At 38.2% G+C, this 15,366-nt stretch overlaps 1 protein-coding gene across 1 annotated transcript; it reads left to right on the top strand.

Annotated features, from left to right (window-relative positions):
* The first annotated feature begins 1,277 nt into the window (after positions 1-1,277).
* On the top strand, positions 1,278-8,437 carry LOC143697041 (carbohydrate sulfotransferase 1). Its single transcript, XM_077193990.1, has 3 exons — positions 1,278-1,488; positions 5,096-5,263; positions 7,127-8,437. Exons 2-3 carry the CDS (start codon positions 5,125-5,127, stop codon positions 8,248-8,250), a joined length of 1,263 nt encoding a protein of 420 aa, XP_077050105.1. The 5' UTR covers positions 1,278-1,488; positions 5,096-5,124; the 3' UTR covers positions 8,251-8,437.
* The last annotated feature ends 6,929 nt before the right edge of the window (positions 8,438-15,366 follow it).

Genomic DNA, 15,366 nt, shown 5'->3' with positions numbered 1-15,366 from the left:
GTAAAGTCAATTTTAATTACTAGATTCCGGGATTCTCTATGCATCACGGCCTCATCCGGCCTTTTAAATTATAAACGTAACAACGTTCTCGGACCCATAAGTTCTCTGTAGGCTACCGTTCCATTATGCCATCAATCCACATTATTAGTAGCCTACTTGCAGCCTCTTCATCCTCCTCATTTTGCGAGATTTATAAAATGTACCCCGACTGAAAACTGTTTTTAAAATAAAACGCACCAATTCAGGTCGATTTTGCACCGGAGCCATCCTTTTTTCTTCTTCGCGGGAATACGAGATCCGATCTGTTATATATAGGCTATAAAGGCCAATTTATACTTCTGCGTCGGACCTACGCCGGAGCCTCTACGCTATAGACTACGCGTTGGTTTTCATTTATACTTCTGCGTCGTTGTCCGCGTTGACACGCAAATACACATGCAGAGGGAGCATGTGAAACCCGAGGGAGGGGTTCTAGCAGGCCAATCACAGCGCTTGCGTCCGCGTAGAATTGACGCGTTGTTACATTTTTGGAGAGGTGCACTTCAGGGTACGCGCGCTCCGCACAGCCTACGGCGTAGCTAGGGCGTGAGTTCGACGCGGAAGTATAAATTGGGCTTAAAGGCTGATTTATACTTCTGCGTTGGACCTACGCCGGAGCCTCTACGCCGTAGCCTACGCTTTGGTTTTAATTTATACTTCTGCGTCGTTGTCCGCGTTGACGCACGCAGAGGGAGCATGTGAAACCCGAGGAAGCGGTTTGAGCAGACCAATCACAGCGCTTGCGTCCGCGTAGAATAGACGCTTTGTTACATTTTTGGAGAGGTGCATGTCAGGGTACGCCGGAGGGTACGCGCGCTACGCACAGCCTACGGCGTAGCTACGGCGTAAGTTCGACGCAGAAGTATAAATTGGGCTTGAGCCACTTGATGTGGACAGATGTAAACGCACCGTGTCCTGATTGGTTTATGATCCGATCGGATCACGGTGATCGCATCTGATGCCACGTGTAAACGCAGTCATCCAGTTTTGAAACGACATGAAGATGAGTAAATAAATAGCCTACCAGAAATTTCATTTTTGAGTGAACCCTTAGCCTAAATAGGCACACAACAACCAATGAACAGTTCAAAAAAGTTCTGGTAGTTCTGGCAAAAAGCAACTGGTTTGTAGTAGCCTGCGTCTGCTAGAAGCCTACAAGCTGATAGCCTATACAAGCAACCAGAATCTTGTCTTCCCTGATGCCCGTTTCAGAACGCAGGCGAACCAATGACAGAGGAAGAGAAAACCCCACTGGTTATCCACGCGCGCTGCCCACCCCCTGCTTGTTCAGAAAGCCAACATTATCCATCTGTCACTTAGGCTACAGACGCTCAGCACACGTCATTTGGTTGACTTATAGGTGGGCTGACTCGAGAACAACAGGACTATCTGAATAGCAACTTTACTGGATCGAGTCCATGCAAGGAATATTTCAGCGCATCGTGAATGGTAAGAGATCCGTGGATCGTCCTCTCGTCAGTGTCCGTTCCGATCTAAATTCGTTCATTAGTTTTTTGTTGTGTGTCTGCCGTGTAAATTATACTCTCAATACTAATACTAACTTCTTGCAAATGCTTGATCGCCTACATCCTCTCCCGGAGCTTGGGCAAGAAGTTGTGACAGCGGAGGCTGTGTGAGTGATGCTCTTGACAGATGTGGCTGTGTTCAGTCTTATAACTAAACTAGAAATGTAAACTGCGAAGTCCTGATTCTGATCAGTGATACACTATACCAATAAGATGCTTGTAAAATATTTAATAAGTTATTTGTGTAATTAAAGTGGCATCATTGTTAATAGAGTGAAGTAGGCTATGATTCGTTTTATAAGTGTAATATGATAAAATATGTAAATCACTTAACAGGATTATGCAGAAAAAGTAAATGTAAAATATTATGCATTTACCTTGTTCCATATCACACATGCTGTAGCCTATCTATAAAAATATTGCAAACCAGACTAAACTGCACTGCAAGTCTTTTTATGGTCTCCAACCCTGGTCATAATGGTCTACTGGCTGGTTTTAAAGGGATTTTTGGGTACGTCTCAGCTTGGAGACCATGAATACCTTGGTCAGGCTATGAGACTACCTTAAATCAGCAAACCAACTGAAGGCAATCCATTTTAGGCTAGTAATGCACTATAGACTTTTTGACTTTTCTCTATTTATGCTTTATGGGATATTATTGATTTGTCACTCACATTAGTGTATTGCCTATAGCTATATTGACCATAAAAACACATTAACATTGAATAATACTGCCTGTAGGCATATAGACACACAGAGAGAGTTTAGACAAATAACCTATGTTCTTTCACATACCTTAGAATCCTCCATATCTCACTAGTCTTGTATTAACATTTTAATGGTAAATTTGCAAGGGAATAAATACATTTGCTCGTCATTAAAACAAAAATTAAAAGTCTTTTCATTCCTGTGATTCAATTCAGGGTGGTGAAAAATGTTCTATAGTCGTATCATACTGTAGGTTGAGAACTTGTCAAAACATTGATTTATTTTGCTTAACTTTCTTTTTTTTTTTTTTTTTTAGCCAGGGAGTAAACTTAAGTTTTATATTGTGGTGAGTTTGAATTTTTGTACTCCTAAGTATTCATATATTGAATTAATTCTCTAAATCATTTACTAGGTGAGGTGAAAGCCTCTGTCATCTTTGTAATGAGTTTTTAAAGCAGATTAATACAGCATATTCACAGCAAGGTCAAGAGACCCAAAGACATTTACAGGGGAGAAATGTGACAGATGAATAGATATCAATTTTCTTTCTGTAGCACTTTCATGTCTGATAGGGCATGATTGTGCTGGTGCTTGATTGTGTTGGTCGATGTGGCTGCAGCGATTTTATCAAATGGCAGAGAAAGCTAATCGTAGCTCTCAATGTGTGCACACTGATGGAAATAAATTCCCCCCCTACATCCTATATTCCCAATATGGTAATCAGTTTGTTGTACGAAAAAGCAGATTCATAAGAGAGTTTATTGTATAAGAGAAAACCCTGAAAGTCCTATAAAAGCTGAAACCAATGAGGCTTTCAAGATAACAAGAAGAGAGAAAGACTGTCTTTACTGCAGTCTAGATGGTGAAGTATATGTTAGATTGATTATTTTTTTATTATTATTTCAAGAGCCACCATAATGTGTTCTTGGCCTCTTTCCAATATAAATAAAAGTGCAGTTGTGTCAGAAAACAGAGTCGACCCATCCAGAGGTTCACAAAAATGTGACCAGCAGGTCACATACAGCTGTAAGATGAATAGATTCAATACATTGATCGTCACAGAAACAAAACAATTTGATCAGTCTCTTGATGGCGCTTTAGTAAAACAGCTCTCTCGTGCCAATAGCTGTATATAACTGTCATTATATACACTTCAAAATAAAAATAAAGTTTCCAAAAGGCGTTTTTTACCGCAATGCCATACATTGTAGAACATTAAAAAAATCTAAAGAACCCCTTGCCATTACTGCGATGGTGACTCGCCCCTCTCAGGGACTAATGAAGAGCACAGGGAAACCACCTCATTGCATGCTCAATTAGAAGGCCAGCAAGAGCTTTTTCATGCAAAGTTCAAGGAACCTGAGGCAACCAACATGGCTGTTCATTGATAAGGAGTTTGTTGAGTGCTTGATTGTCATATCAGTAAATGTATGCCCAACAACGTGTTTGAAATTCTGAAAACGTCCAGAATTGCCATGCTACATTTTTTTTCTGACATGGCTGTTAATTTATATTAGCTGCAGTAGAGAATGTGTAATATGGGATTTCTACTTCTTACTTTTCTTCATACAAAATCACTGATACCACAGACAATATAAATTCATGGAATAACAGAGAAAATTGTACTTGGAGGCCATCACTGCCAATTTTGTGCCACCTATGATTGATGAAATGTTTCTTAACGGCTGGCTCAAGAGAAACATTTGGCAACACATCGCTGCTAAAATAGGCACTGCATTATTTAAGATGGTATTTTTCATCATTTGAAGAGAAATGAGACTGATGAGAGTCACAGAATATGTTGCAGATATTGCATTTCTAATAGGAACACCTCAACCAGCGTGAACTGGAAACTGCAGAAACGTATTGATTAGGAGCAGGTTTGGGTATTTTGAAAGTGGAACGGCTTTTGGAAAGTGGAACGGTAGTTGGAAAGACCAACTAGCTTGGGTTTTCATCTATGATATGACTAACACTGAGATGCAATTCTAAAAGTTTTGAATTGAATTGTAGGCATTCAGAGGTAGAAAAAGTCACATTATTGTTTTGTAGCACATGCTGATGGACAGATCTTTGACAAAACGACAAATGTTTAGTCCACATCACAGCTTATTCTGGCCAAGAACTGCTTGCTTGGACAGGAACAGTGTTATTTTTAATCACTGAGATACTATAGTAGTTTTTTTTTTATATTTTCATTTGATGTAAAACAACATGTCAGCATTTTTACATGCTCTTATACCACAATTATAGAATAATAGGCAAGATTTGGCAAACTATTTGAATTATTTCTTACTCAGATGTATCAACTTGGTCATTTGTTTGCTAGGCTCATATGAGCCTCAGAAATCATTCTGCTGTCAAATATTTCACACTACTCCGGGTGACAGAAATGGCAGCCTTTATTAATGTGGTTACGGTTTTGCACTTATTTAAATATGGAAATAGTACGGTAATAGGACCAAGTAGCCCATTCTGTGATTGTGAGAAAATATGAATTAAAGTCCCAATTCCAAACAACTCCTTGTTTAGGTTATAGCTCCCACATTGATAATGCATATCACATCTGCCTATTTGTGATGGAACTCCACAAGCACTCAGTGTGATGATTATCAAATGCAAAGCAGACACACTATTTGCAATTTGGTGCATACTTAAAACAAATCTTCTTAATATGCACTTGCATTAAAGTCTTAAAATTGAGAGAAAAAAAACTCTGACAAATAAAGAAAAGTGTAATCCTTCCTGGATGCTATATTATTATAATAAATAAAAGCCATGGAAAATAAAAGTAAATGTAAGTGTGCATGCTTTCCTCACAGAGTGAAGAATGTGATGGTAACGGAGCAGTATGGAGTGCTCGTGGAAGACACTACTGCTGCTCGTGTGCACATCCTTGGGGGTGCAGTACACTGCCATCCGCTCCCTCCATGACTCTTTCAGTGGCCCATGCCAAGACTCCGCCCACTGCCAAGGACGACAGGGTAAAGGTGAGTCACTGTCCTGTAACATGAAGAATTAGATTTTCACAGTGACATTTAACATTGTATGAGCTTTCCTCCAGAATAGTACTGTCACCCTCAGAATGGAAAATGAAATTTGGAAGTGGAAATGTGTGGTTTTTATTCAAATAGCATCAGGTTTCCAATACCCTACTGATGGATTTTATTTACATGTATTTTTATTAACAAATCTTAGAATTATACAGTTCTATCTCCGTTTAGGGTAGTTCTGAGAAATTGAGCATCAAAGTTTTTACTTCCCTGCTGTTTTGTGAGATGGAACCTTTTTATTTTATTAATAACTACTAAAAAAATATTTCTTTTTACAAAAATAACACCACACAGGCATTAATAAACACCTAATGGATAAGATTATGTCAAAAACTCAATTTCGACCAAAAGTGGAGATAGAACCGTATAATTCTAAGCTCACGAAATCCACAAGGAAAACAAGGTTTTCCACTATTTATATCTGACAGTTCCTTAAGAAATATTCTAGATTTTTAATACCTTCATTTTTTTTTCTTTAATCAAAATATGTCAAACAAACCTGTTTTAATCGGTAGTATTTTTTTCCACATGTCCTGAGTTTTACTTTTCAGCAAGTACAGTAGTATTAGGCATAATGTATTGTTAATTTAGCTATTTTTTGCTTAGTTGTTTATCTAGTTGGTTAGAAATTGGTTTTTCACACTTCAAAGCATCTAATTTTGTTAGAAAATATTACATGATATTATGGTAGGCTACGATTAAATTTTTTAAACATGGCTCATTCTGTTCATTTTCTTGCCATTGTGTAATTAATCTTAGAATTAAGAAAAAATAAAGCATCTGAGCTTGACCAGAAGAACATATCTGAAAACCCATAGGAATACTCCCGTAAACCTTGACACAGGGAGTTTTTTAAGCTCAAAAACGGCATAACAGCAATGACCCATCTGCGATATGTCATCAATTTAATTTGTATTCAAGTCCAAGTGCCGGGATGCATTTTTAGACAGAGCTTAAGCCCTCCATTAAATTATAGTTTGCATAGAGACTTAAATTCAATTAAAATTCATGTTTGGTTATAGACGTAGCTTTAGCTGGTTTGACAAGATTATGCTGAAGGGTCTGAATGGCATTCTCTCTATAGGCTTATCTCGCTCAGGTCATCACTTCTGTAAAGAGTGAGTTTATAAGGAAAGAAATTAGCAGAGAACTATTAGAAATGCAACCCGGAAATTCCCATCGCATCCTCTGTAAGGAGCGAGAGATGGAATATCAATAATTAATTCTACAATTATCTCATCATTAATCTAGCGTAATATGTCCTCATAGACCAGCTGTTTGCACTTCCAGAAAGCGTCGACTCGCACAACCTAATGTGCCACGCGCAATCAGTCTCTCATCAGCCGTAATTACACGCGTTATCAGTCTCTCCAACCCTCCTGCTATATATAGTAATTGTTCATTTTGAGCAAAAGTCACATCAACTTTTTTCATATGTGAAGAAATGCAGTCATTGTTCACTTTTCAGTTTTATACGTTTTATTTCCCACATAATGCTCCAAAATGGTGAAATGATTACCATCGCAGAATGAGGCAATCCAAGACTTCAAAACAACTATTATTGCTGTACATTTTCTCTCTGCTTTGAAGATATGCTTTTAAAATTGCACTTTATTAAAGTTTTTGTTAGAATTAAACTTTTTTTCCCCCTAAACTAAATCTCCAGGTATTTCTTTTCTTACCCAAATAACCGATTGATTAAAGATAAAGCTGAACTAATTGGGTCTTTTGTGGCCCTATAATGTCCTCTGTGGTTTCAGAGCGCCGTATTATCTCACTTTCTCTACTTTTCTTCCCCAGACCAGAGATGGAAATCTCTCTGCGATGACATTCATGTCCCTGCTGAGACTAGCACTGCCACCGCTCGGAAGCACATCCTTCTATTTGCGCAAACCCGTAGTGGCTCCTCCTTTACCGGACAGCTTTTCAATCAACATCCTGGCATATTTTATGTTTTTGAGCCTCTTTATCATGTGCAACAGGCCTTTACCAATTCTAGTATCCGCCTGAAAAGGGCTTTGGATGGCAGAGCTCTTCTGGGGGCCTACCGAGACCTCCTCCTCAATCTCTACAACTGTGACTTCAGCTTCCTGGAGAGCTACATTCGCCCTGAACCACAGGATCACATGACTGGGACCTTTTTCCGCCGCAGCTCCAGCCATGCCCTGTGCACGCCGCCTGTCTGCCAGGAGGGTGGCGAGGAGATTCTAGCAGGGCAACCGGATGAATCCTGGTGCCCGAAAAAGTGCCAGGCACTGAACCTCACTCTAGCCTCTCAGGCTTGCCAAGCACGAAGCAACGTGGTTATAAAAACAGTTCGTATCCCAGAGGTGGGCGACCTACGCACGCTGTCAGAAGACCCCCGTTTAGATTTGAGAATCGTCCATTTGGTGAGAGACCCCCGAGCCATTCTTGCATCTCGCATGACTGCTTTTGCTGGCAAATTCAGGGCCTGGAAGATCTGGAACGCTACTGGCCGCCAACCGCGGTATGTGGACCTGACGCAGATAACAAGCACGTGCAGAGATATCGAGTATTCTGTGGAGACCGGCTTGCAGAACCCCACATGGCTGAGAGGAAGGTATCTATTGGTGCGTTATGAAGACTTGGCCTTGAATCCTGAGGAAAAGGTCAAGGAGATATATCGATTTCTGGGGCTAGACTTGCATCAAAAAGTTCTCACATGGATTGATCATAACACCAATGGCACTGTCCCTTCTTCTTCCGATTGGAACTATAAGTACTCCACCACAAGAGACTCTAAAGCCACAGCTCAGAGTTGGAGAGTACATTTGAACTTTGACATTGTTAAGACAGTTCAATCTTTGTGTAACAGAACTCTTGCCCTACTAGGCTATAAGCTTGTCCAGTCTGTAGATGAACAAAGGAATATAACAAAAAGTTTAATGGAGCCCAGGACGTAGTGAAGTTAACTTTAATGTGAACTACTGATTCATTTGGAAGACACTTTTATCCAAAGCGACTTACATTGCATTCAATGTAAACATTGAACCAAACAGGGCTAATATAACCAGTATATTTGGTTACATAATATTGTTTTAATTGCTTCAATTTGTTTTGACAACTTGCATACAAGCCATGTAAATGCATGCAACATTATGGATACTACTTTGGGGGAAGTTTAGCTCATGAATAATAATTAGGTTTATGATGATGATGCTTTGGAACATAAGATATTATGTGTGTGTGGTTTTTGTTTTTGTTTTTCAGATGTGTGGGGGGGGGGGGGGTCATGCAAAAGAAGTCAGTAGTAACAAAAAAACTTTTGGGTTACCATTACCAACATTTTTTAAACATTTTATTTTGGGTCATGCAGGTTTGAAGAAATTATGACAGAATTTTCATTTTTGGATGGGCTATCCATTTAAGCTCCTTGTCACATGAAGTAATTAATATTCATGAGCCAGGACTTTAGAATAGCATGATGCTAAAAGAGCATCCATGTCTGTAATTTTCAGCTTGTAAATGTGCATTGATGTGACCAAAGAACCACTACAGAGTATCGACAAAAGCACAGCAGACTTGCCAGTGACAACAAATGCCAAAGCTGCCAATGGTCAAATGAAGTAAAGAACATGTGTTATCTGGACGAGCCCATAAATGGCCTTAAAGGGATAGTTCACCCAAAAATGAAAATTCTGTCAGTATTTACTCACCCTCATGTTGTTCCAACCCCGTAAGACCTTCGTTCATCTTCGGAACACGAATTAAGATATATTTGATGAAATCTGAGAGCTGGATCACTCCTCCATACTCCTCCATAGGCTTCAAAAGGATTGAAACTTGCCGGCCTCGAAAAGTTATTAAAAACATTGTTGAAATAGTCCAAGTGACTACAGTGGCTCAATCTTAAGTTTATCAAGCGACGAGAATACTTTTTGTGCGCAAAAACAAACAAAAATAACGACTTTATTTCAACTATTCATTTCCTTCTCTGTTGGCCTCTAGTCAGTTAACTTAGTGTAATAGCGTAGAGCTACGTCAAACGTAGGCTCACTATTGGCCGACGCTGGTCATGTGGGTGATGCGTGTGACGTACAACAACAGAAGCTATACGCTTTTACACTAGTGAACTGACTCGAGGCCCACAGAGAAGGAAATGAATAGTTGAAATAAAGTTGTTATTTTTGTTTTTTTGCGCACAAAAAGTATTCTCGTAATTTGATACACTTAAGATTGAGCCACTGTAGTAACTTGGACTATTTTAACGATGTCTGTAATAACTTTTTGGGGCTTGCAAGTTCAATCCCTCAAGAAGTCTATGGAGGAGTATGGTGGAGTGATCCAGCCCTCAGATTTCATCAAAAATATCTTAATTCGTGTTCCAAAGATGAACGAAGGTCCTACTGGGTTGGAACAACATGAGGGTGAGTAAATACTGACAGAATTTTCATTTTTGGGTGAACTAACCCTTTAAGTATGAATGTTGATCAGCGAACATCTCCTTACAACCCCATAAACAGTCAAGCAGAGATCTAAAATGTCTGAAATGCCACTCAGCGCCATTGAAAACTCATTTTCCATGTTCTTTTTAAAAGCAAAGTCCCTAATAAAATCAAGTCGTCACAGAAGGTCATGTTGTTCAGTTTAAATCACTGGCAGACAGTTCAATGCGTTTTCGTCCACCTCAAATAATTTTTTAGAAGTCCCAACGTCATAAATGATCTCTCTCTCTGATGGCATTTGGGAATTTGTAAGTCAGAGTCAGGGATTATTTCTAAGTGCAGTGTCAACATTGGGAAAGGCACTTTGGAGCTATGGAGCCACTTTGCAATTTGTGGATAACAGATATGAAACTACAGTATACAAATCGAATTCCTGATTTAATTAATATATGCTATCTCCTGTTCACAGGGCCCCCTTGAGCTTGAGCATGGCTGCAGCCCATTCCATCCCTTGGCTTAATGTGGCTCTGCTAATTGTTGTTTTAGTTCATATCATGGATTTATGAAATTACTAAGTCCATGAACACATCATATTTTGGAAGGTGGGACTCAAATAAACAATACTCAAATTTTCAAAAATTGTTTTGAGAATTGAAATGCAGATTTGTGCCTTTAGTCTTAAATACTCTTGAATTTCATGATGTCTTGGTAAGTTTGTGTTGTTTTTCATGCCATCCTATACATTAAGCAATTCATTAATTCTATGTGAATCATGTCATTAATCGCAAACACTTTTACATTTTGGGAAAAATGCTGTGTAAACAACTGTTACTCATCTCAGGTATATGATGATTGAATGCAATTTTTCGGCCGCACTGCCAGTTAATAAATATGCAGAGAAAAGAGAAAATCTATAGTGAAATAAATTATTCATCATTACTGTAGGAACCGGTGGTGCATAATGATAGATAATGTGTTCGTTTCATTTAATTATTTATTTATGACAAATTATTTATGGTAAAGAATTATGCAGGACAACTGTGAAGCAGTATTAATGTATTAAAGTTTTTAGAGTATTAAAATTAATCGGTTTTGAATGCTTTTTTTCTACTTTCTTTTAAAACTTGACATTTGGTGTTCTGCTGAGGCTGGAGCATTTGGAGAAGTGCTGATCATCTTTTCAACGTCAACAGTCCAGCTTCAGCTTGGAAACCAAAAAAAGTGATTACCAAGGGATATGGCCATGGTTCAGACTCTCTTTTTGTCAGTTCCCTTTGTTTTCAAAGCAAAGATACCTGGTATTCACACATTTAGTGGATGATAGCATTATGGGCTTGATGACAGTACTATTTCCTCACATTATTGTCATGGCACATGAACATGAATCTATCTATCTATCTATAAAAATGAATCATAAAAATAATAAAACCATGAACTGTTAAGTAAATGTGTTAATAATAATCAGCTTTTAATAATAAGTAACAAAGTAGGCTAAAAACAAACAAGTCGTTAAAGGGGTGCTATAATGCCTTTTTCACAAGATGTAAAATAGGTCTTTGATGTCCCCAGAGTGTGTATGTGAAGTTTTAGCTCAAAATACCCCACAGATATTTTTTATATAGCAAATATATATTATGTTAAAGCTCCAGTTCGTAACTTTTTTGGGTTAAAAATGATCCAAAATAAATTTTGAGCAAGTAACCAGCCAGTGTTCAAAACTCTGCTTGCCTTAGCTTGATTCAAAACGGTAAGCTAATAATGTTTTTAATTCCAGTGGTACTGGTGGATTTCCGCGGGAAAATCTTTGCGTCATTACGGCACATCTGTAGCTTACACATAAAGAAGGTGTCTCTATAGGCTATATTGCGTGTGGAGATGTTGGTGGTGGAGATTTCAACAGCCTTTTCTCACAGCACTTGATATAATTAAATTTATTCATTTGATGGCGGATCCAGAAAGGTTCAAACGACAATCACCAGCGACAACTGGAGATTCACCGTTGTAAAATGCAAAAGACTTCGGAGTGACTACAGAAAATAAGAGACTGCTACCAGGCCCATGCGAAAACAAGGATAAAGGTTGTTAACATTAACATTTGATAAGTGATAAGTGATCATTAGATTCAATCAGCGCGATTTACTGCAATGCTTTTTTCCCTTAGTTGGTCAGAACAAAAGTGGTTACTTGTTCAGAACAAAAGTGGTTACTTGTTCAGATGACATTTTACGGTGAAAATTCTTATGTTGGTCATACTTCCAAAAAGTAGAATCTGTAATTCCGAATGACAGTATCCAGTGACTGACAAAGCACATTCTCCTCAAAACATTATTTCATCCGCGCTGTGCTGTGCCAAGGCACAACCCACGTAATGTTGATAATTCCGCGAATAACTGCAATTTCAGATTTCGAACAGAGATGGCGACAAAGAGGAAAAACTACGGACTGCAGCTTTAAAATAGTTATATTTGAGGGTGAGCCGTTTTTGTGTCTGTCCCTTTAAATGCAACTGAGCTGCTGCGCCCGTCACAGAGGGCAGAGCTTCAACAGCTCGTGTCCTTTTAGCTCACACAGATATGCACTGAAAATGTCAAAAACTTTTAGCCTTCACGTTCAAAACCGAGTCAGATAATGATGGAGAGACTCAAGAACAAGTTACAACATGTATGCAACAGTACATTTCTGAATGGTTAGTTGAATTTATGCTGCTGATGTGGAGTTAACTATCTTATATTCATAGCATATTCTGTCATGATAATCTATAAATCGCGTTCCGGGGGCAGGGTGTATATAAATTCTAGGGTTGATGATGTCACTAGCCTGGGAGGAATGTTGTGTAGTACCTACCTGTCGTTTGTTGTAGTCCTTAAAAAACGATTTGTTTAAAAGCAAATATATTCCTTTACTTTGAAGCGTTGGAACTTTGCAGATGTTGTTTATGCTCAAACAGCTACATTACACACTAACTAAAGTTTGAAAAGTGAAATCATAATCAATCACCCCTTTAACTAAATATCTCTGAGTAAAATAAAATTGCCGGAAGAGCAAAGGAAGAGATAAAGAGATCAATGTATGAGCAATGAGCTTGCCAATATTTAGGCTATAGGCTGTACAGATCAGGAACAAATATGCTAATCATGTCAAAAATATATTTTCTAAGAATTAGCTCTGGCTTCTTTGTATCACATTATGTAGCCTAAGCGTAGCTAAACATTGCGGTTTTAACACTATAGAAGCAGAACGAGCCAAATTAGCCTTTTCAACATGGAGTTTATTCTAGGCCTACTCACTTTACTTCTAAGTAAAACCATAAACTCACGCGACATTTGATATTAGACTGGATACTAGACTTTGCAGAGGAACATCAACTCACAAGGAACATAAACAAAATAATCAAAATAAATAAACTAGGCCTACTAAAATTAGAAACCACTTAGCCTAAAATCTATGTATCTGTCGACTTCCTAGTGCTGCTTACGACAGAAAAAGGTGAGTTTAGTTTATAATTACCTATGCTTGCTCGGTTTGTAAGCTTTGGCTGCAACAAATTGTTTTTAAAAACAGCGATGGGGGCGATTTGTAAGACTACTATAAGTTGACACTGTTTTAAACTGAGTGAACCAGCGTCATACTGAACAATGCAGTTAATTAGCTATAGCCAATATCTTTACACCTCAACGTTGTAGTGTAGTATATACTTATAAAAAGTAGCTGGAAAATAATATTTGATTTTCTCATTTCATGGCAGAGCAATATTATAGCCCAATTTTATTACTTAATGTTTTGGACAAAGAAAAAAACAACAACTCTGGCTCATGAGAAGCATTGTGAGTAAATGGCTGCAAAAACACCTTAAGACATGAATACTGCGAGATGAGTCACTATCATCTAAAGAAAGCCCAACTAAATGTAACCACTGGGTTCTATGCCAGGGGTCAGGACATACTTCTATCCAGAATCTGAGGGGTTAAAGGCACCCTGAGGGAGTAATCCTCCCTCATTTACAATCACTCTCAACCCTGCAGCTGCTGACTGCAGGGTTATTTCTCAGAGGCCCTAAGAATATATCCATAGAAGAAACTCAATAGAAACGGGATTTAAGATGGAGGGAGAAGAGAAGCCATCTCTCTTTGAACTTAATCTGCAAAGGCAACACAAACCGGCAATAAAGCAGAGTTTATGACATCCTCTGAGAACTGTTTCATTGGCTTTTCCATCGTGCCCTGACATAGAAAGACACCAGCCGCCTGAGTCAGCCACACAGTTAATCGCCCATCTCTTCAGCCAATATCATCCCCCTCTGTACCTCTTAACCCTGCTGACAAATTTAGACCTCAGAGGATGGCAGTAACGAATGTTCAGAGCAAATACACAATGCGTTGGGGTGTACAGTGTGCTTTCGTTTATGTAAGTAATGTATTAGCATGAAGAGATGGAAGTGAAGTGGCCACAGGTCAAGAGTCTAGCATATCCTCTATTGCCGAGAGAGAAACAAAAAGGAGAAAATCAACCTGCTCTCCACGGATGATCCCTTTTTTCTTAGAAAAACGAACTCATAAAGGTCAGGCACGGATTTGTGGGGGTGGAAAATAAGTCTACTGCACAAATCATGAAAATGAGAAATGTAGCAAAAGTTGCACAAAATATTACTATATTTACATATTTTATACTATATTTCTAGAATGCAGACTGCTATTTTGTGCTTTACTTGGAGCATGTCATTTAATAGTTTATAGAATGTGTAAAATTGTGTTTTTTTAACACGGTAGAAATACTTTTAATACTCTTAAATCAAATTTCTATCGACATTTGAAATCATTTTTTGCTAACCAGTGTCAAAGCCATCTGTGTAGCCAACCGTTTTCTTGACGCATACGGTAGAGTCCAAAAGTGTAAGACCACCAATGAAAATATCTTTTTTATTTTGTGTACAAAATTTTACATTACAAAATATATTCTCTGCATAAAATTTTTAATTGACTGAACTGAACTCTAATTTGTTTATCAGATAGACTAATCTTTCTCCTTCTTTATTAAAATCCCAGACTTTTTGACCTCACTGTGCAGTCTTCAGTTACATAAAGACAGGGCAACCATTTTTATTGAAATTAGCGATGAAGTATAATCGAATCAATCCTAAAAATTGTAAAATGAATCCAATATTTTCTGCCCCCTCCATCATACTCATCTTAAAATGCAACTCCATCCATCTCATTTTCAGATTTTCAATATCCACAGTAAAACAAGATGAATAACTCTCCAAGCTAACTGTGCTTAACACTGATTCACTAAGACTGATTTGACAAGTGCTGTGTAGACAATGAGCTACACGAGGGGTACAAATAAAAATATGTAATTTATGAACGGCCAAGACATAATCGTCAGATCATTTATCTGTATAACGACATTGGTTTGAGAAAAAAAAGTGTTATCTCTCTAGCTTGTCTCAAACTAATACATCTGAAAAACTGTACAAAATGGATTCAGTACCCATGAGGAAAGCATAGCCTATGACTTTCAAATTGCCTTGTTCTCTCCGTCTGCGAAGGTAAATCATAAGTCCACATAATTAAAATAATGAATGCTCAATTGACGCCCCTCAGGTGCCATTTGCTTGAAATTTCGTGTGATTGGGGC

Source organism: Siphateles boraxobius, unplaced genomic scaffold (genome assembly GCF_051911475.1).
Source record: "Siphateles boraxobius isolate OS27281-9 unplaced genomic scaffold, OSU_SipBor_1 31, whole genome shotgun sequence".
Classification (NCBI taxonomy): domain Eukaryota; kingdom Metazoa; phylum Chordata; class Actinopteri; order Cypriniformes; family Leuciscidae; genus Siphateles; species Siphateles boraxobius.
Note: the sequence above shows the minus strand (reverse complement) of the source record. Positions and strands in the feature narration are given on the sequence as shown.

What these genes read in the sequence shown, in the direction of transcription:
- LOC143697041 (XM_077193990.1), top strand. Translation starts at nt 5,125, where the DNA reads ATGGAGTGCTCGTGGAAGACACTACTGCTGCTCGTGTGCACATCCTTG. An exon ending in CCAAGGACGACAGGGTAAAG is followed by an intron (nt 5,264 to 7,126) that starts GTGAGTCACTGT and finishes TTTCTTCCCCAG; the next exon opens with ACCAGAGATGGAAATCTCTC.